At 41.5% G+C, this 23,068-nt stretch overlaps 1 protein-coding gene across 1 annotated transcript in view; it reads right to left on the bottom strand.

Moving 5' to 3' along the window:
* Positions 1-4,198: 4,198 nt before the first annotated feature.
* VIPR2 (vasoactive intestinal peptide receptor 2) overlaps positions 4,199-23,068 on the bottom strand; it is a 92,752-nt gene continuing 73,882 nt past the window's right edge. Inside the window, exons 8-13 of the mRNA XM_045007140.1 lie at positions 22,136-22,196; positions 20,769-20,838; positions 15,334-15,425; positions 8,945-9,074; positions 8,816-8,857; positions 4,199-6,764 (exon numbers count right to left, since the gene is read on the bottom strand). Coding sequence (XP_044863075.1) covers positions 6,591-6,764; positions 8,816-8,857; positions 8,945-9,074; positions 15,334-15,425; positions 20,769-20,838; positions 22,136-22,196 — 569 coding nt within the window. The 3' untranslated portion in view covers positions 4,199-6,590. The remainder of the gene's footprint in view (positions 6,765-8,815; positions 8,858-8,944; positions 9,075-15,333; positions 15,426-20,768; positions 20,839-22,135; positions 22,197-23,068) is intronic.

The following is a 23,068-nucleotide window of genomic DNA, read 5'->3' as shown; positions in this document are numbered from 1 at the left end:
TTATGCAACCTAATTGTAAACCATTAACAATAGTAACACTACACTAATTGCCCTACTTAGATGCAGTATTTGCAGACCGAGATCACCCTGAGGCGGGTCACTCGTGCCCAGAAAGACCGCATGTTACGGGACGCACTGCACAGACCAGGACCATATGCAGCAATGCTAGTAGAGGCGATGGTTCCACTCTATATTCGGATGTCCTGGCGTGGAAGAGTCTGCTTCCACGGAGCGCCCAACAAGCGACCTCTTCCGACGAACCTCATGCGGAGGCTTTGCGAGGAACTGAATGACACCTTCGTAGAAATGTCGCTAGAGGACTATTTTTCTATCCCCATTTGTGTGGACCTTCTCTTTATATAGTTTAATATATATTATAGTTTAATATTTAGAATGTTTTAATTTGTAAATATTTAGAATTTCTTAAAGTCCATTTGTGTGGACCTTCTCTTCATATAATTTAATATATATTATAGTTTAATATTTAGAATTTTGTAAATACTGTTTCTATTTTTTCTATAACAATGTTATAAAAAATAAATGTTTATACGTGTGTTGCACTTACCGCCTGATCCTTCCCCTGATTCCGAGTCCTGGTTAACGGGCGGGGAGGGTTGGTAGGGGATCTCTGTGAGGGTGATGAAGAGATCCTGGCTGTCAGGGAAAGCGGGAGTGGGTTCCATGTCGCCTGCGCCGTCCTCTAAAGACCCTTCCTCATCTTCCCCATCGGCGAACAGGGAGGGGGAACTGTCCCGGTACACTATTCCGTCCTCGGAGTCCACCGTCACTGGTGGGGCACTGGTGGCAGACCCACCTAGAATGGCATGCAGTGCCTCGTAGAAGCGGCATGTCTGGGGCTGGGCTCCGGAGCGTCCGTTTGCCGCTCTGACTTTTTGATACCCTTGTCTTAGGTCCTTCACTTTCACGCGGCACTGCATCGCATCCCGGCTGTATCCTTTGTCTTTCATGGCTTTAGAGACCTTCTCGAAGGTCTTCGCGTTCCGCTTGTTGGAGCGCAGCTCCGAGAGCACAGACTCCTCGCCCCACACAGCGATCAGATCCTGGACTTCCCGGTCAGTCCATGCTGGGGACCTCTTTCTAGTCTGGGATTGCCCGGACTCCTCTGCTGGAGAGCTCTGCATCGTTGCAGGTGCTGCGGAGCTCGCCCCGATGTGCAACCAGAACGTCAGATTCAAACCGCCCAGACAGGAAAATGAATTCAAATTTTCGCGGGTCATTTCCTGTGTGGCTGGCCAGAGAATCCAAGCTCGGACTGCTGTCCAGAGCGTCAACAGAGTGGTGCACTGTGGGATAGCTCCCGGAGCTGCTAAGTTCGATTAGCATCCACACCAAGCCTAATTCGAGCTAGCAAGTGCGAATTTAGCGTTACTCCACCTGCCGGGGTGGAGTACCAAATTCGAACTAAAGAGCCCTCTAGTTCGAATTAAATGGCTTCCTGGTGTGGACGGTTGAGCGGTTAGTTCGAATTAACGCTGATAAATTCGAATTAAAGTCCTAGTGTAGACCAGGCCCAAGAGAGGCAAAGACTGAGAAACAGAGATCAAAATGCATGCCCTGACATAGGGAAAATACTGATTCATTTGGATCAATCGTGTATAGGTGTGCACATATGTCTGCATGCAACTGAGAGAATATTTTTATACCAACATGAATTCACTAGAGTTGAATAAAGATTACCTGCTTCTCAAAGAGAAATCTCAGGGTTACTTTTTTACATGCAAGAATTAAAGTTGTTTACTAAAAAGCAAAGCATTAACTATAGACACATCTCTTGGAATATCTCTGGCCTGACATATCAATGAGCATATGGATCACGTGACCAGTTGGGAGGTTTAAGCAGTGCAGGTGTTGAACCAAACCATCCACAAATACTATTTTCTGACACTATTTTCAGTCTATTATGGCTAAAGTGTGCTACAAAACTGAGTAAACTGCATTCCTGTTGTTAGAATAAAGCATGTGAACATCTGCTTTTTCACAGCCATTGCATGGAGTAAACCTCAGAGAAATCTGTTAGCATTATGACATTATAAATCAGTAGGATAACAGAGACCCCAGATGCTGTATTACAAGTATGAAAAGCGAATCTATTTACACACATTTATCTATACATCATCATAATCTGTACATTTTGTAAAAAATACCATTCATTTACATCATGTTTAAGGTTTACCATACTTGACACATAAAAACCATTATCAATACAGAGGACCAAAGAGAATGTGTTAAACAGTTTCTTATGCAAATGCACTAGGAAAAAGTTGCAGGATGTAAATAATCTTATTACAGTACATATAGAAATGAAGCAGTTTTATACATAGTAGCCTAGTATAAAGTAGCTTACAAAGTAGATGTACCTGGATTATGTTTAATTACACTTTAGTATAAGATGTATCACTGGTAAAATACATTTTTATACTGGCTTATTAAAGCAGACTCTGGAATTCTCTGTGTTTAATGTTATGGTGATGTAGTCCTCATAACATACTTGTCAGAAAAAGTGTTTATCTTGATGTTTTATTTAAATCACAAAAATAGCACAGTGTACTAAATCATGCAGTTTGGTAATGGCAGTGCAGTATTCACTACCCAGAGATTATCAAGGTGTATATAGGCACAGGTGGTAATTTAAAAGTAGTCTTTTGTTGGTAAATGACACAGCTTGCTGCATCACTGCAGATACAGGGTTGTAGTCTAAGATTACGGAATGATAACCTATAAATACAGAGTAGTTCTTTCTGCACATTACTTTTCAGTTCTACTTGATGTTGCCAGAAGAGTTTAGTATTTGATTATCATTAGGGATGTGTGACAAATTCTGCACATAAAGTGCAGAAGGAGAATTTTGGCTTTTGTCATTTACACATTGTCACTTTCCCTGGGTGTAATTTGGATGAGGTGGGGAGATAAGTTTGGGGGATGGCAGTTTACACATCTCTTCCCTCTCTCATCCCCCAAAGTTGTGAAGGGCCAGATTGTGGTACTACACTGAGAAGAGCCTTTCTCTGGTCTGCTAAGGCCACTTTGTACCTCACTTTTGTGCCAAATGTCTTCCCATCCCCAGTGTCAGAGAAGGGAGAGGGCATTCCCAGAGTGCCCTGGGGCAGAGAGAAGGGGTGCGATAGAGTTGAGCAGGCATACTCCTTATCCGCTACTGGAGTAGGGTCTTTGTGGAGCCTTACAGCAGTGGCATAAGTTAGAGCTGTTCCAGCGCAGCTCCAACTTGTGCTAACACAGGGTAGCTCCAGATCAGGGAGCCACAAACAGTTACCTGTGCCCCATCCCCCAATCTCCACTCTGTCCAGATGAAGAGGACAATGTATTGATGTCAGAGGGGCTATTTGTGATGTGCAGTGTTATTCAGAATAAGTAACAGTAACACACTTTGACCTTCTCCCCATGCCTTAGACACAGGATCAGCCACAACCTGTCCCAGTGTATTTTAGATGTACGAGATATAATGAAGCTGAAAACCATGCAAAATCACCAGGTTTCAGGTTCTGCTAATGACTCCAAGATCTCTTTCTTGAGTGGTAACAGCTAATTTAGACCCCATCATTTCATATGTATAGCTGGGATTATGTTTTCCAATGTGCATTACTTTGCATTTATCAACACTGAATTTCATCTGCCATTTTGTTGCCCAGTCACCCAGTTTTGTGAGTTCCTTTTGTAGCTCTTTGCAGTCTGCCTGGGACTTAACTATCTTGAGTAGTTTTGTGTCATCTGCAAATTTTGCCACCTCACTGTTTACACCTTTTTCCAGATCATTTATGAATATGTTGAATAGGACTCATCCCTGTACAGACCCCTGGGGGACACCACTATTTACCTCTCTCCATTCTGAAAACTGACCATTTATTCCTACTCTTTGTTTCCTATCTTTTAAGCAGTTACCAATCCATGGGAGGACCTTCCCTCTTATCCCATGACTGCTTACTTTGCTTAAGAGCCTTTGGTGAGGGACCTTGTCAAAGACTTTCTGAAAATCTAAATACACTATATCCACTGGATTGCCCTTGCCCACATGCTTGTTGACCCCGTCAAAGAATTCTAGTAGATTGGTGAGGCATGATTTCCCTTTATAAAAACCATGTTGACTATTCCCCAACAAATTATGTTCATCTCTGTGTATGAGAATTCTGTTCTTTACTATAGTTTCAATCACTTTGCTTGGTACTGAAGTCAGGCTTACTGGCCTGTAATTGCTGGGGTCACCTCTGGAGCCCTTTTAAAAAATTGGCATCACGTTAGCTATCCTCCAGTCATTTGGTACAGAAGCTGACTACAGTTAGTAGTCCTACAATTTCACATTTCCTTCAGAAAACTTGAGTGAATACCATCTGGTCCTGGTGACTTATTACTGTTTAGTTTATCTGAATATTTTGACCAATGTTAACACACAAGTATCACTGAACAGTCAAATCTTTTAAACTTTTTAAGTTAGCTTGACACATGACTGTCTCTACAAAATATTCTGAGTGGTTTAAGGTAGAAAAGGCTGGTATGAAAGTCCCTTGATTGTCAGATTATTTTTGTAAAACAGGAAAGGCCTTAGTTGTGCAACAGTAACTATTTACCTTTTGAACCAAGGCTACTGTTTGTAAATATGGCAATAAATAGATTGTTACACAAAACAATCTTATTTCTATTACTTATTGTTACTTAAAATGAACTACAATACAGGGTGTTTATTGGTAATACTAATTAGAAGATATGAATTAAATGATTATTATTTAAATCATGGCAACTGTCACGTAATGTACAATTTCCTGTTTGAAATATTGTGATAACACTTCAGTTTATGAGGCAAAATACTCATGCAAATGCACAGTATTCACACTTGTTATTGAGAGAGGACATGGTCAGTTGTGACACGAGAGGTAAACATAACAGTGCTTATGTCTTGTAAGATGGCAGAAGTTGTGTGTGTATTTATAAGCACTTGTCAGCTCCGTGTCTTTCATTTCATTGTGGCTACATAAGGGGCTTGAGATTACCAAAAATGCTTTCAATTTATGCCTTTTATGGTCATTTGAAAGGGATCGTGGCTGAATTTTTTCTGGCCTTGCTGGTCAGGATTGCATTTTCAATCACCTCACAGACATAAAATGGCATTATGTTGAAAGTATTTACATAGTTCATTAAACTCCAGTAGTATTTATAATTTGATACACTTAATTTTAGCTGCCAAATATGAAGTTCTAAAGATATATTTTAATAAAATCATTATGTATAAAAACATGTTTTCAGTGGGTGAGTGGGATGTCCATTCCTGTTTAGCCTTCACTAGGCTGTTCTATTAGGAAAATACCTCTTTAGAAAGTTAGATAATAAGAGATTGACGCGCTCAGTTTGTCTTCTATGTGTTCCTAACTCTTTTCTAATGTCAGTGTGGGTTCCTTTCTGTCTGTTTATCTTATGTGATGGACATCTATCATAAATGTAACCAAAATATATTTTTCTTTTGAAGCAAAGCAAAGAGGATACCATTTTTGAGAACTCATATAACTTGATGGCTAGAGTACTAAGGTTCAGCCCTGCCTTTCTGAAACACATACATGTACTGTCAGGTAGGTAGAAAAAAATCAGATGGAGTAGAAGTCATTAAAAACATTAACATTTGCCAAATGTTACCACACAGTTACCAGAGATATCTTTGATTTTTAGCATGGGGTAAAACTCTAGTAATCTCAGATACCGCTATTGGCAAATGCTGACTGTTTAATGATGACCACTACTGTGAAATGGGCTTTTCTGTAAGGACTGCAGGGCTAGCCCCACATTCTGCATTAAGATATGTAGAAATGGGCACTCGTGCAGGAAAGCAGGATCAAGCCCTTAGGATCAAAAATTGCAGTGAGGTAGCTCTGAATTGAATTAGGATTTATGTAAGGAGCTAAGAAGGACTAACATTTTCCTCTGTGCAAAATATGGACTCATAATGCCCTTCATCTGTATGCTAAATTCCCACCGCCATCAACTGGATCTCCATATGGGGATCAAGAACATACATATGGCCCTAAATATCTCTATTTCAATTTTGTTTGCTATAGTAGGGTCTAGCGTCTGTGTGAAAGAAACATTCTATTAAGTATAGATGGTATATACGATATTCTCTCTCACTTCCCACCCTACCTCCTTAAACATGGACCAAAGCAACAGACATTGAGCGGGGTTCAGCATACATTACATATTAGAGAGATATATAAATAGAAATAGAGCATTACAATAAATTATATTTAGAATAGTTACTTCTGGTACAAATGACAGGATGTAATGTGAATAGGACTAAATAAAAGCACAAAGGCTCAGATCTCCAAAAGTATTTAGGGCCTAACTACTACTGCTTTCAAATCAATGGGGGTTAGGCAGCTAAATGCCTTTGGGGAGCTAGGCCAAAATGTCTGCAAAGCCGCCTGCCCATCTGTTACCTGATTTGCTGTACCAGGCCATTCTCCAGATGGCAATATGTAGAAAAGCAAAGCATAAATGGTTCATTTTAGAAAATATTACATTGAGCTCCATATAGTGATAGGTCCCATAGTCTTTAGTTTGAGCTACATGGTTTATATCACTGTGGTCTCTGTCTGCATAAAAGACTGCGCCTCTGAATTCCGATGGAGCTGGGAGACACTTTCTGAGCCATTTCGAGAAACAGAACAGCTATGGAGTCTGTAGTCGCGGCCCACTGTCTGGCTCAAACACAAACTCCGCCATTTCCTTTTCAGCTCACCTTGGACCTATATTTAAAAAATGCATGTGAGCTAAAAACGCACTTTACATGGGAAACATTTGTGCTTTCATTAGTGTCACATGCAAACTACTAAAATCTCTATTTTACTTGAAAACAAAATTGAGTCAAAGAGTCTCAGAAGAGTTATTAATAATACTTTGAACTCATATAGTGCCTTCCATCCCAGGACCTGAAAATGCCATAACCCTTTGGCCTCCTGAGAAGTAGGAAGAAAAATAAAAGTAAACACAAGTCTTCTAAATTCAGATAGGCAGCACAATCTTGAGATTAAAGCACAGGCATGAGAACCTGGAGTCTAAGTCTCGCTTTACTATGGATTTATTGTGTGATCCAAAGAAAGTCACATACAGGGCCGGCTCCAGACCCCAGCGCGGCAAGCATGCGCGTGGGGCGGCCCTTTCCCGGGGGGGGCGGCAGGCTGGACCGGCGGACCTGCCGCAGTCATGCCTGCGGGAGGTCCACCGGAGCCCCGGGACGAGCGGACCTGCCGCAGGCATGACTGCGGAGGGGGCGCTCGTCCCGCGGCTCCAGTGGACCTCCCGCAGGCATGACTGCGGACGGTTCGCTGGTCCCGCGGCTCGGCTGGACCTCCCGCAGGCATGCCTGCGGCAGCTCAAGCGGAGCCGCCGGACCTGCGAACCGTCCGCAGCTGCGGGAGGTACAGCCGAGCCGCGCGACCAGCGGACCCTCCGCAGTCATGCCCGTGGGAGGTCCGCTGCTCCCGCGGCTCCGGGGCGCCTTCCGCGCATGACTGCTTGGGGCGGCCAAAAAGGTAGAGCCGCCCCTGGTCACATAACATCTCTTTATCTCCCCAACTTTAACCGGGGTGTAATATTTACCACAACTGCCTCCCTAGGATGTAAAGCTTAGCTCCAAAATCCTCAGGTGGCAGCGGCTAACTATTATTATTAATAATAACAACTCAGAACTGTGTTATTAACCAAGAGCAGTTGACTAATACATTTCCTAGCTCCAGAATTCAAAGTGTATTGACTTGTCTGAAGAATGAGAAGAGAACAATCAAAAAGGGTTTGTAAAAATGTTGGGTAGCTATTTATGATAAGTTTTTACAGATGAGTAAGCCAAGGCATAAATAATTCAGTGACTAGCCCAAGATAATGCAGCACATCAATGTCAGAGCCAGGAAAACTCAGGAGATCTGGATCCTAATCCTTCACTCTAGCAATTGCACACACTCCGTCTGTGATATACTCTATATTATTTAAAGTGTGTTTCTACTCTGAAAAGTGACTGTGCAAAAATGGCATCTTCTTACTCAGGGGATATGTCCTCGAGTCTATTGGTCATCATCTGAAGCTGGATGACAGCACTGTGAAGGAGGGACTACATGTGCCAAGTCGTACAATAAGGGCTAAATTGTAGTAAGAGCTGAGCATCCAGAAGCTCCCATTTAGGGACCTAAGCAAGTTTTCAGATTTTTGAAAGAGCACAGGCTCCTATGTAGGCACCTGAATGAAGTGGTCAGATTTTCAGAAGCACTCTGCACCCTGCAACTCCCATTGAGAACAATGTAAATCATCAGCACCACCGGTGCACTTCAAGAACAATGAGAGCTGTCGGGTGCTGAGGATTTTTGAAAGCCTGGTCCCAATTGTGCAGGCTGAAATGTGTCCCAGAGAATTTCCAGAATTAACCTTTGAAAGTTTTGTGATGAAACCTTAGGCCCTCTGAATCCAATAAAAAACAACAACCTCCCATTGACTGCAATAGGGTCAGGACTTCACCTTTGGGATTTTCTTAGATTAATAAACAGTAAGGGTAGAATTTAATAACACTTCCTGGTGTTAGGTCTCAGACAGAGTTTAACCTCCCTTCCCCCCACAATTATGCCTTAGTATGGTGTTTTTTATATCTAATATAATCCCCTTTCATATAGAAATCACCATATTCTGTACAATAATAACTCACTGATACCTTTTATGATTTATATACAAGAATGCTAAGGCTGCTACTACACTTATTGCTACTAAATTGAAAACATTATTCAATATCACTGGGGAGAAAAGGGAAACTTACTTCACTGTTCAAAAAGCAGTACAGGACTGCAACAACCAGCCCCTGTAAACAGACAATGTGTATCAGTTAGTACACAGCTCTGAACTCAATCAGTAAAAGTTTTAAAATTTGTAAAGGTTTAGAATTTACCTGAAAAGATCCCAAACATAACTCAAAAATTATCTGATAGTGACTGGAAATGCGTATAGGAAATACAGCAAACACCATGTAGTGAACTCCAAATAACGGAATAAGCAGCAATGTTGATTTTGCAAGTCTCCTAAATAATCAGAGCAGAAGAATTGGAGCTTAATGGAGTATCCCAGCAAAGTCTTGTTTCAGTAACATACATATTTAGTGCACTATTGTTTTTTTAGCCCTCAAACAGTATGATCTGTAAATTAATATTCTTCATAAGGGCCATTCATACCTACTGAAAACTATATTTTCTCTTACATCTGTGCTATAGTAAGCCCCACACTAGCCTTAGAGTCACTGGGTGAGATTCTGTGCTATGGTTCAAAGAGCTATAGTGGCTTTAAGCTACCTTTGCACCCTCCTGATTTTGGGGCTGTTTCAGGGGCTAGAGAAGCCACCGGCATAACTCAGACAGCCATGTGAGGGCTGTCTAAATTCAGGAACCTCCTTGGGCTGTCCTACGGACTGCACCAGGTTCCAGAATCTCCACAGTATGGCGTGCTGTAGCGCCATCCTTGACATCCTCCTCTTGTCCACAATGTGGCCCCTATGTCCAGGTTTGCGAGGAGGTCCTTGGACAACAGCCTTATGGCTGCCTTCCACAGTGCCTTCGTCCAGGCAATCCTCATCCAGCTGGACAAGAGGCTCTTAGGGTGACTTATGCTGCCCTGGTCCTTTTTAGATTGTATGAAGTGTCAGAGCATAGTAGAAGATCTGACCCAAACAGTAGGGAATACTGGAGAGTTATACAGCCATCTTCATTTTCTTTAATTTGAAAATTAAAATACATTTAAAATGTACAACATGTAAACAGTGCCTAGAGAATGTGATCCCAGAGCAATCCTTCAACCAAGGGATTTCATGAGCAATTATACACTGATCCCAGAGTCCTAAAACCTCATATTTATACTGATGATATGAAACATTTACCCTTCATTAATTAAAATTCCATGAGTTACGTAACAATAATTATTGAGGTACAAGAGAAAATTATATAAGTATCTGGAGATAGAACTTTAATTTGTTAAGCAGCATGATTTTGTCAAATTGACAGTAAACCCTTGAAAAGGTGGGAAGCTAATTATCCTTTAGCTGTCACTCATTTTATTTTAATAACATAAACTTTACATGTTATATGGATGCCTGATCGTAGATAAAATGCAAAAAGTTAACATGGAGAGTCCAGTGAGTCATCGCTGTCTTGACCATAACTAGACTCAGCAATGAAACAGATAGGCTGTCTTGAAGCAACTATCTTAACTGCCCAAACTGTCTATTTAGGAGATTAGGCATTTGAAAAACCTTCTATTTGAAAGTGTCTGTGCCAGTCCTCAAAATCCTCCACGGATCATGCTCAAAATATTTTAGAGGCTGCCTCTGTCTAAGTGACAATGACCTTCTGGACAGCAAAGGTCCTCAGGAATCACAATATGTCTGGACCTGAAGGTGAAGCCAATGACAGTAGAAGACAGGGCTTCCTCAGCAAAATGTCCTAGCTTTGAAATTCACTACTGGAGGAGAGGAGAAACAAATCTCACTGCTTCCAGAGCAAAGTGAAAAACTCATGCCTTCAATATAGCTTTCTGACCACCAAAATCAAACCAGCAGTAAAGCAGATGAAAGAGAGAAGAGGGAAAGGGAGCAGGTGGGGAAGAGGAAAAACAGAGAAGAGGAGTGAACTGGGAAGGGCAAAAAATAAAGAATAATAAAACCAAAATAATTAATCAGAACAAATTAGTGAATCAACATCTGCCCCTATTTGGCTTGTGGGGGAGTTAGAAAGGAAATAAGAATCTCGACAAATGGACAGAAGTCAAATTTAATTTACCTCCATATATATATAAAATGACTGGCTGGGTAAAACCCAATGGTCATGGCTTGGTCAGCCATGGTCTAAACTGTTCTCTTGTATGACTTTTTAAAATTTCATGTTTCCTTGTAGTCATTTAGGAGTCAGTGGTCCCAATTTTTACAATTATATCTGAATTTAGATTAAAATTTCTAATAAATATTAGCAATCTTTTTTATTATCTATGGCCATATAGCTTACATTAACCTGTCTCACATAATCATGAAGACTTCTTTAACTAAAATAATATGAATGTTATGAAAATTTGTCTTTGATTTCTGTTTGTGGGTATCAAATTAACCTCAGGGCAGAAAGTGTACTCATGATCCTACACCCTACTTAAGACCTACTGTCATAAATAGTTAGTTAAGGGTTAAGTTTCCACCTGTAAAGGGTTAACATGGTACCTGGTGGGCACCTGACCTGAGGACCAATCAGGGAAGAGAATTTGAAATTCCTAGGAGGGAACTTTTTCCCTCTGTGTGTGTGTGTATTGTTCTTAGCCGTTTGGAGTTGCAAGAGTCCAGACGATTTAATCAAGTCTCTACAAGTTTCCACCTTTCTGAGCTAATTTCTTCTAGTCAAGATAGTGAGTATTAGAAAGATACTTTGTGTCTCCATCTAATAATCCTATGTTTGCAATTCTGTGTGTTTGTTATTGATTATTCTTAATTCTGCCTGTATTGTTTGTACTGAGAAGGAGAGAAGATTCTCTCCAGAAATTAGTAAGGTTATACCCTATGAGTGTCCAGCTTGGGCTCATAGAGATTCTGTATTTTTCTTGTTTTTCTTTTAATAAATTCTTTCTATAAAGATTTGATTAAATCCCTCTACTGTGAATACAGGGGGTGGGCTAAGAAACTCTCTCTCGGTGGTGAGACGGCTTATCTCCGGGCAGAGAAGGGAGGGGGAAGAGAGAATTCCTCCTGGGTTTGATTCAAGCAGTTTGAATCAGGTATCTCTTTCCAGTGGCTAGGAGAGAGGGAGGGGGGAGGTTTCCCTCCTGTGAGTGGATCTGTATTTCCCCAGGGAACGTCTCTGGAAAGAGGAGTGGGAGGGGGAATACAGGGGTGTCCCGGCCCACGTAAATTGACCGAGGTGGTGGCAGCGACAAGGAGACCTACCCTAGGATTTTAGAGTGGGGGAAGACATGCTGGTCCTCACCTTGAAACCCCCCAGTTTCAAGTGAGGGTAGACTATGACATGAGTAGTGTAGGACCTGGCAGGGCCTTCTACAATGGGATGAATTTCATGCCATGGATGGAGGCATGCTACTGATGTTGTAGAGGAACATTAACTTTTTCAAAAGTGCCTAAATGATCTAAAAGCTGAAGTCCCATTTTCAAAAGTGACTTAAGTCCAGATCCTCAAAAGATATTTAGACTCCTAACTCCTACTAATTTCAGTGGAAGTTAGAAGCCTGAATACCTTTGAGGATCTGGTCCGTAGGAGTCCAAGTCTCACTGACTTTCAGTATCACTTAGGCACTTTTGAAAATGTAACGCAATATCTACTTTTCCTGGCAGAGCCTGGTGCGACTCTTTCCAGAATGCATGATGATATGTCATGCAACCACTTTATCTTGTCACATGTCTCCAGAACTAATGGCCGGACTATGGAACACTCACTCATGTTGCTAAGCAGCCTCACTGAAATCAGTGGAGCTAAGGATATTAGTAAGTGCTTACCAGTATGAAAGAGGGTTGCACAATCAAGTCCTAATTTAACAAAAAACCTCCCCATATCCACACCAAACATTTCAGTTCATTTAAAATCAAAGCCTCCATGATGATCCTGACTTTTGCAAACCACACAAGTTATCAAATTCCAGACCGTTTACACAAACTCTGTATCTTGTGATTTCATGCTTCACTTTCATTGTTTCTCAACTTTCACATTAGCATTTTTGCTTTAATAATTTTTGACTGACTGCTGAGCTAACTCTATCTGACACTGACATTTTAATGGAGGAAACATCCATACAAAAATAGCCTCATGCCCCTCTGCATTTTAGACATTGCATTTGAATGTACATAAATGAAGCTTCTGGACCTTTAAATTGCTCTTCAGAATCAATATTTCTCAGTGAGCTTGATCTACCATTCTCATGGGTGTCTACTGAACAGCAAAACATCATCCAAACCAAAATTAGAAACCAGGCAACCAGACTCTAAGAGCAGAGTTCACACTGACGAACAGTGAAAAACAAGTCTGCTTCTAGTAAGCAGCCTACACTGTAAGACACTGAGATGCCCTATGGAGGATGCTTGGAGAAAAACAGAGCACACGGGACTGAACAGAAGTATAAAAATGAAGATGGGGGGGGGGTGAAGAATAGCTCTTGCAAGAAGAGGTGACTGCACAGATGTCCTGCCCACAGTATGTTCAGTTTTCTGAATGATAAATAGGAGACCCCAAAATCTCAAGTCGGGTGGTCCATGGATTGAGCTGGCCATTCAGCATGGTCCACCAGGGCCGCCCAGAGGATTCAGGAGGCCTGGGGTCCTCGGCGGCAGGGGGCCCCGCTTCGGTGGTAATTCGGTGGCGGGGGGTCCTTCTGCTCTGGGACCCGCCGCCGAAGTGCCCCGAAGACCCGCAGCGGGGCCCCCCGCCGCCGAATTACTGCCGAAGACCCAGCTCTTCGGCGGTGGGTCCTGGGGTGGAAGGACCCCCTGCCGCGGGTCTTCGGGGCACTTCGGGGGCAGGCCCGGTGCGGAAGGACCCTCCGCCACCAAATTACCGCTGAAAACCTGGAGCGGAAGAAGCTCCGGGGGCCCGGGCTCTGCAAGAGTTTTCCAGGGTCCCCAGAGCGAGTGAAGGACCCCGCAACAGGGGCCCTGAAAAACTCTCGTGGGGGCCCCTGCGGGGCCCGGGACCTGGGGCAAATCGCCCCCCCCCAGGTGGCCCTGTGGCCCACTGGCTGAGACAGCAAACATGCCACCTTCACAGAGAGCTCAGGTATCCCCAGCCCAACCTGCTACAATCTCTACTGGTGGGTTTCTTTGTCTTGAGACATCACAATCCCTAACCTCTCAATTACCAAAACAGGGAAGCAAGGTATCATCACACATATGGATCCATAAGTGAGCAGTTCCTGAAGCCAGCTACATTAGGGGCTACAATGGGAGCAAGGAGGAAAAGCAGGTCACTTCAATGGAACACCCAGCACAGATGTGGCAGCATGTTTATACTGCTATCCTAAAGCCCCTCCTCTGCCCCAAAATACCATGTCTGAAAGGGACCTCAGTCATCTAGTCGAACCTGCTACTCAAAGCAGGACCAATCCCCAGACAGATTTCTACCCCAGTTCCCTAAATGGCCCCCTCAAGGATTGAACTCAAAAGCCTGGGTTTAGCAGGCTAATGCTCAAACCACTGAGCTATCCCTCCCCCTGTGCCCTGCTGATTAGTATGGCTGCCCCTGGGTCAGGGTGTAAAAATAAGCACTACACCACAAGCCCAATACTCCAGACAGAATGCCTAGACATTACAATATCTTATTCACTACATGATTTTTGTGAGACCTGTCACATCCTATTGAAATCAGTACAGAGCAAGTAAAACCAAGTTTGAGGCTTAAATGGACAGACTGGTATATAGTGCCCATAAACTAAAGCCAGTTCAAACAACATCAGGTGAAAAGTGCACATCCATCCCCTGGTGTGACTTAAGGGATGATCCTAGGAGGTTTGTTGAAAATGTTTGTAGAATATGGCTGGATTCTTAAATGACTTGTGGAGACTACAGGAGAATTTTTACAATCCATATTTCCATATTTTTAAAAGAATTGTGATGCAACTGTAAGGTGCCAAACATGTCACACTGGTTACAGAAAAAATACACAGGTTTTATTGGGTATTTTTCATTTTGGCATTGTCAAAAAGTTTCTTTCGCTTTTTAAATATGTACGGCAACAGCTTGTTTTGGTGAAGTGCACAGGTAATTCAAGGAGCTCTATTAAAAGGCTCACTGTGTGTGACTAGATGGCTTGGGGTTTTCAGTGCTCAAATTAGACTTAGGCATCAACATGCCATTTTTTGATCTCAAGTGCCAATATCAGCATCTACATTGGGATCTGGGCTTTTTTGGGCAGAGTCTGTATTTTTATTATGTGTATAGAGCTTAGCACAATGGGGCCCTGATTCTGTATTGGAGCCTATAGGCACTAATAAATTGTAATTAATAGTAGTAGTAGCAATAATAAATACTAACCTAGTTAAAGACCTTTGTTCAGCAAAACACTTAAATCCACGCTTAACTTTCAGCATATGCTTAAATCTCATAACATTGTTGATTTCAATGTGTTTACAAGCTTTGCTGAATCAGAGTTCTATCCTCAGCTATCCATCCATTTGAAAATGGGTACCATTGTATTGAATAGTTATCATAGCATCACAACACTGGATGGTTGCTGGCAGTCCGCTCCAACAGAGGAAATCTTTAAATAGATTACTTTCATATACTGTATGAAGTTTCTAAAACACATTACTCACTTGTATTGTGACTGATCATTGCCACCGACATCGGGTGATCTTAACTTTTGCAGTAAAATTCTTATAATACTAATGAAAAGTATAAAATTCACCTGCAAAAGAAAATATATATATATAAGTGACTTCAAGCTCCTCACTTCAGTATGCAGTGTGCTGGTAAGAGGTAAGCAAGCCAGACTAGTCAGTTCATTAGTGAGCCTGGAGTGCTTGCTGCCAGAACATGTTAACTTGTACTCCCTCAGATCTATTGCCACTTTCCTGCCACACTGACAGTTTGTCACATCCAACAGACCTCTGCATGACTGTAAATATCACTATGGAATCATCCTCTGAGTTACTTAAAAGCTGACAAAATCCCTTTCCACCAGCAACCCCATTAAAGGGAATGTTCTCAAGCATGGGGCTTTGGTCAAGTCTCAGTACAGCCTAACGTTATATTAAACCCTTTGGTGGATTTACCACTGGAGGCTGAAGGGATAATGCACACTCTACTTATAACTCTTTCCCACACTTGGCCCTTAAATCCCCTGTCTGGAGTCATGGAAGGGAAGCTGTTGTAGAGGTGACATGTATTCATAAATCAATGATGAAAAGGGCCTTTGCATATCTATCTAAGGTACTGATATGGCCCCTGCATTATCACAGTAAGTGTAAACCACACAATCTTTAATGTATTTACCCTCGCAACTCCCCTGTGACAGAGGGAAGTGCTATTATCCACATTTTACAGATGGGGAACTGAAGTAATTGGATAAAAAGAAGCATAATCTGATCCAGGGGTGGGCTTGAACTCAGGTCTGGAAATCAGAAATTGCTGCATCTGAAGCCCATCTCCTATAATATCTGCTTCTGTGGTCTTTGGCAAGTCCCCAACCCCTCTGCCTCAGTGCCCAATCTATAGAACAGATGTCTTAGTGCCAGGCATGTAAGATGGTGCTGGATTGTGTAACATGGTCTATAAAATACTTTGAACATGAACAGTGACATTTAAATGTTAGGTGTGGTATAACATCCTATATCCATATAACCTTCTTCGTAGTGCTTAACAGCAGTAAAGTGAGCTAACTCAGATCAGGGATGCAGAAGCATTAAATACAAGAGGAAAACATTCTGGTATTGAGCCAGGGACCAATATCTTATTTTTCATATTTAAAAAACAAACAAAATAATCAACATAATCACCGAGCTGTGCACATAGCTAAACAGAACCTGCTTCTTGGCATGGGTATAGCCCTAGTCTCTCCCCACCCTAGATCTGCCCCTGGTTGTTCAGTCTAACATTTTGATTGAAAGCTCTTTGAGGCACCATGACTTTTGGTGTCTTCTATGAAATGCTCAGTATCATTTTTAAGAGCAAATAAATAATAAATGATTATAATAATTGCATGTTATTCTGTGCCTGTTATTTACTGTTAAAGGAAATGCTAGGGCTAAAGAAGGGATGGTGGAAGAAAGTGACAGGACACAGGATCCCAATTATATAAAAAAAGTTAGGAAAATTAGGTCTAAATTTTTTTGAAAAAGAGGAAATTAGAAGGGGACCTCACGGAAGTAAAAGAAACAAACAAAGAGGATAAATATGCAGCCTGTCCATATGCAGAATTCCCAGTGAAGTCACTGTTAGTTCAGCAGAATGAGGCCTTCTCACTGTTGCCATTGGGTCCACAGGTTTGTGTAATGAAGCACAGTACAAAGGTCAGGGATATACATTTTATAAGTATGTACGTTAAAGTCAATATGGTCTAATGGTTAAGACACTGTGGTGGCGGAGAGATTCTATTCCTGGCTTTGCTACTGACCTCCTGGGTGACCAGAGGCAAATCACTTCATCTGTTTCCCCTCTCCTTTTGCCTGTGTTTATTTAGATAATTGGGGCAGGGACTGTTTCTTGCTGTGTATTTGTACAGTGCCTATCAAAATGAGGCCCGGGTCTCAACTGAGGTCCCTAATTTCTCCTGTAATACAAACTATCATCAATCAAAAAACATTAAAAACTGTGGTCCTTTTTTTAAAGTCAAATAAAATAATTGGTTTTCTGAGCCACAGGGCATATCTTGGAGCACTATATTTGGGTGGACTATATTTTCAAGTGTTTGTATCTAGGTCTCTTTTGAGGCTAGTCAATTTTTTCTATTGGTCTTTAGTGATATTTTATAAGCATTGTGTATGGCTAACGTTAACCAAGTATCTTTGTTTGCATGATGTATCACTTCAAAAGATAGAGCTACTGGAGCATTGAATCCAGCCAAAGGAGATCAGGCATTTAGATATCATGGTGCTATGTATCCTAGAAATACTTTAGGTAGTATATGAGATTATAATTCAAATGATCACTTAGGACAGTTGTTAAAGACCCCAATTTATCTGAATTAATCTTAAAAATATATATTTAGTTTAAAGTCTCATATAATTTCAATATGTTTAGATAACAAGATTAGAAGCAAATGACAGTGCACATTCACACTTTAGGAGATTTTGTGTTTAGTATTGTAGATTTAGTTCTATAATATTCTTTGGGGTGGAATTTCTTTATACAGAAAGCAGATGATACACAATGTTGAATGAACTGCTAAGGACAGCAAATTAAGCCAATAATATAAATGCAGGGAAGTGTCAGGGATGGGGTAGAGCAGTGGAGGTAAATGACAAAGTAGGAAGATAGGAAGGTAGTGGCATGACACCAGATCAGTGATCTTATCATTTTGGCTGCCTTAAACTGACAGTAACTTTTGAGCCAATTACATTGCGAGTATATGTATCACTTAAAATGTCTTTTTGTTACCTCCTTCTTGTTATTTAATCCTTTACAGAAGTTTAAACATGTCACAACACGAGGGACACAACTCTCTTATTTTGATATGATACATGACTGCTTCTGGTTTCTGAAAGCCTATTAATTCAGATTTGTGTCCACCTGAAAAGACACACAAATGAGAGCAGTATGTATGGGAGAGGGGAAGGAAAAGGATCGCTCTGGTGGCATTTGCCAAATGGAGAACATGGGTGGTACTCCAAATGAACTGATTGGTATAGTACATCTCCAATTAAAGAAATCAGAGAGGCTCTGAAATGTGCACAGCATGACGCATGGAAGGCTGCCAAGGAACATTTCTCAGGCCAAAAATGTTCAGAGGAAAGACCAGGGGAAGGCCTCTGACATCTTGAATTGACTGTGAGGACTGACCCTGAAGAACTCACTTTGAGAATGCTGTTTTAGAGCAATCCCCTAAACCAGCTAAAATAATTGGAAGTAACATAGAAACTAATGCCAAAAAGGGGAATACCGAGTGAAGGTTGAGTATCAGAGGGGTAGCCGTGTTAGTCTGGTTCTGTAGAAGCAGCAAAGAATCCTGTGGCACCTTATAGACTAACAGACGTTTTGCAGCATGAGCTTTCGTGGGTGAATACCCACTTCTTCGGATGCAAGCAGTGAAGGTTGGTTTGTTATACCTATTAGAGGTAAATCCTTGCTCGAGTTGCTTCACTTGCTTTGCCTTTCCTTTCAAAATACATTTATACTCTTATCTTCCCATTTAGATTGTCACACAACTCTCATTTTGCCTCTGTCTCTGCTCCCACTTCATCAAATACCCCTTCTTGCTCCACCTCTCACGCTCCACTTTGGGCCTACGTTCATGCTATTCCATATGGTGAATACAGAACAGCCTCCCTTTTTAAATATTCCAGTTGCTTTCCTTTTGCTTCAGGAAAGCCTTCCTCAAAAACAACTTATTTCACAGACTTCCTACCTTAATCTCCTTACTGACAACTTGTCCATAATGTCTTGGTTCTAACGGTTGTCTCATGTATCACATGTATTTGAGGCAGACTGCACGCTCTTTGGGGCAGCAGGACTTTGTTTTCTTATACAGTATGTTTTGCAAAGCTCCATGAGCAGCATGCTTTAAGGGGTGAGAACAAGCAGAGCCTAGTGCTTCTGCTACTTCAATTCTGGCAAACAAGTTTCAAACTTCAAACTTGTTTGCCAGAAGTTATATTTAGGCATCTAGATAAACGTGGCCTCACTTTAACAGGTGCTGAACACAGGCCTCACCTTTAGATTTCAGTGGGAATTGTGGATCTCCGTCCAGTTCTTCTGGGTGCTTAACATCAGGCACCTGAGTTTGAAAATTAGGGAACGTGTATACACCTCTACCCCGATAGCGCGACCCGATATAACAGGAATTCGGATATAATCCGGTAAAGCAGCAGGGAGCCCTGGGCCCTTTAAAGCACCACCTGAGCTCTGCTGCTTTACCGCATTATATCTGAATTTGAGTGGAGCCCCGGGCCCTTTAAATCCCTGCCCGAGCCCGGATTTAAAGGGCCAGAGGCTCCAGTTGCTGCGGGGAGCCCCGGGCCCTTTAAATCCCCCCCTGAGCCCTGCTGCCGGAGCACCGACGGTGATTTAAATGGCCCGGGGCTCTCCGCAGCGGCTGGAGCCCCGGGCCCTTTAAATCACCGCAGGGGAAGCCGGTCCAGTCTGGCACAGTGTCCATCCCATTATATAGTGTCCATCCCATTATATAGCAAAACATTCATGTTGGTGAATCCTCATTTCCTGCAAATTCACCCAAGAACCACCTTTTGCCCTGTCTTGTTTAAACAATGTGGAACTCACTCTGATGAAGGAGGAATAAGGTCCTTTGGATTGACACATAGATCATTCAGTGAGTAGACTGCCTGTTTAGGCCCTGATTCAGCACCTCACTTAGGCATGCACTTAAAGTTAAGCACATTCTTAAGTGCTTTGCTGAATTAGACCCTTAATGAACACTATACTTCAGAAGCCGCAAAATATCACCAAATGAGACGCTGAAGGCTACAGCTAATTTGTACAAAATGCATCTGTTTGCAGTGGTGTTTGTATTTAGCATTGGAAGTATAGCTATTGTTATGCACACTAATGGGTACATCTTCAACACAACGAACAAGAATTTAACTGCACGTGTTCAGTTAACATTAATGAACTCTATGGAGCACAATCCCTGTGTAGCATGCTAAAAATGTCCTTCTGTGTAAATGTTTCATGTCTAATGTATGTAATTCTAGGCTACTAGTTAAGGAAAGAAATACATAGCTGTCATTCTTTCCTGCTGTAATAATATTTAGAAACAAAAGTAAATCTATAATCCACGTAAAAGATTTAACTTGTTGTTTTCTTCCCCCAAGGTTCTTGAGCTGGTGAGAGTTTAAAACAAAACAAAACAAACAAACAAAATCAACCAGTCATTTAACAGGAGGCAGATAAATTTTAAAGGCAATGAGTTTAAATGACCTGGGTATCTGTTTAAAATCTCCCCTATAAAGTAATTTATTTAATTAAAATGGAGTTTTTGCCTGTCTCTAGCTAGTTGTAAAGAATAATGTGTATATTCACTGCACAAGGCTGCAAACTGATATATAATTCATATTGCAAAATGTAGTTTACTTACTATAATAGAAATTAAAATTGGTAATCGTATAACCCACCAAGGACCACTGTGATCATTTGTATCCCAGCAGCTATAAAGAGAGTAAAAGGGAAAATTATGTTAATACTAATTTTATTTGGCAAGTGAGGTATGTGAAGACAAGTGTTTTGGATTTACATGTCAAAACAAAAATAGGCTGGTCTTGTGAATTCTAAGCGATAGCATTTGATATTCTCCTGCTTTTATTTTTATTTTTATTTTCACTGGGTTTTAATGTGCACATTCAAATCAATTAAAACAGAGCAGTGTTAGAAGAAACCCAGGCAGATACCCCGGAGGGACTCTCAAGTTTAGTTTCACTCTTTATGTCATGACACTTTTCCAATAAGAGCTTAGCTATAGTATCCGGGGCAGCAGAATGATCTGACATAACTGATGGATACAATTAAAAGGATATAATTTACTGCTGGGCTATTTGGGTTACAGATGAGTGGAACTGGTTTGGGAAATATGAAGAATAAGCCTGGAACTTCATCTGAAAAATTGGACTTTTATTTTCCCCTTTAAATAATTTGTTCACAGTTTTCCACCCCAAGCCATTTTACCCTTCAATGACCATCTGACTTCACAGTCAGTCATTCTCAGTGCCCACAGCCCCTATTGACTTTAGTATGCATTCAGCACTTCTGAAGAAGCAGAGCTTAAAACTTCTGAGAGAATAGAAGCTACAAGTGATAAACCTTAAATAGGCGAAAGATTTAATAGTTTGTAAGTTTCCAACTGTGATGACTATAGCAAGGGATCAATTCAAGAACGGCATCACTTTCAGTTTATTTTTTTAGAGGTATTGCAGATAGGTTCCCTGAGAAGTGAGGAATAACCCATCATCTGTACCAACTATTGCAGATGCCATGGACAAGAGTTTCTAAGTCATCTAGAGCCTAATCCTATGAGGTGCTCTGCACCCACCAGTACCTGGGATGCTAGTAGGAGTTGAGAAGCGTTTAGTACTTTGCAAGATGGCACCATCACACTCTTAGTGGTGCCATCTGCTTCTCTAAAAGTCAAATACTGGCCTTGGATGCAGATAGCTCTCACTGAATCCAACAGGAACCACATATGCACCACAGAGGGCAGTATTTGGCCATAAACTATTTAACTTCATCCCCGTCAGAGCTTTCAGATTAGATGCATCTATAAAACTGCATGCTGAATAACTTCTGAACACCTGACACTCGACTGGCACCTCTGAGATACTGCAGTCCTCTGCTATTTACCTCCTTCAAAACAGAAAATTATCCCTGTGCAAGCCATGCAATCCCAGGGGAAGTTTCACCTGCTGTAGTTCAAGTTTGAAGCGTAAAGTTTACATCCTCCTAGCTACTTACCCAGTGTCCTCTAAAAAGATCCTTGTCACTGTCCACAAGATGATGAATACTGTAGGAATTCCTAAGAAATTATAGTTTGTTATAGCAAATGTTTGTAAAAATCTATGAACTGAAACCCCTTACCCCTCTTGTAACCATCTACTACTAGAATATATAAGGTCTGGCATGAGGCAAAATGCAGCACATGGAATAATAAAGTGTAGCTGTAGCTGCAGGGTGGGGACCAGCGGCAGGGTGCAAACAATTCCTATCCATCTCCCAGTGAAGACAAGCACAAGGAATGATTACAGGTGAGTGCAGAACATACAAAGGGTGTGCACCACTCAGCCTCCTGAGTGTGACCCTTGGGGATACAAATGTTACGCATCCCTGGTCTAAATGAAGATAAATATTAGGAGTGAAATTTGACATGCAAATCATTTTACAAAAAGGCATTCACACACACTGGTTCACTCCCATTTCCCAGCTACACCCAAATATATTTTTATGATCAGTTTCTAATGGCTTCATATCTATAAAACCTCCCTTTGGCTCTTGGGTATGAAAGGAATTAGTGTGTAAAAATGAAACAATAATATTTATAATATGTTGGAAAGTATATTAAAGATACAGAATAAGGGACTGGCTGGCACAAAGAGTTACTGGGTCCAACTTTCACTGTCGGAGGGTTGAATTCAAATCCCGTTTTACATAACTGTGAAAATGAATTTAGTGGCCTCATCTTATATCGTACCCATGCACATCGCGTCATCACAGTGTTTGGCACTCTTTGCAGTTCCAGAGATGCCCAGCAAAGACAGAGCCATTTCTCTGGCAAGTGTCTAAGGTGAATTGGCAGCAATGTGAAGGATAGCGTCCATAGTGTCTTCCTGTATAATGAGGCATAAGTGAGTGCTTCTAACCTCGCATTCGCACTGAAGGCATTAAAGTCAC

This window comes from Mauremys mutica, chromosome 2, assembly GCF_020497125.1.
Source record: "Mauremys mutica isolate MM-2020 ecotype Southern chromosome 2, ASM2049712v1, whole genome shotgun sequence".
NCBI classification, from domain to species: Eukaryota; Metazoa; Chordata; order Testudines; family Geoemydidae; genus Mauremys; species Mauremys mutica.
The sequence above is the reverse complement of the archived record's forward strand: the minus strand, read 5'-3'. Positions and strand labels throughout refer to the sequence as shown.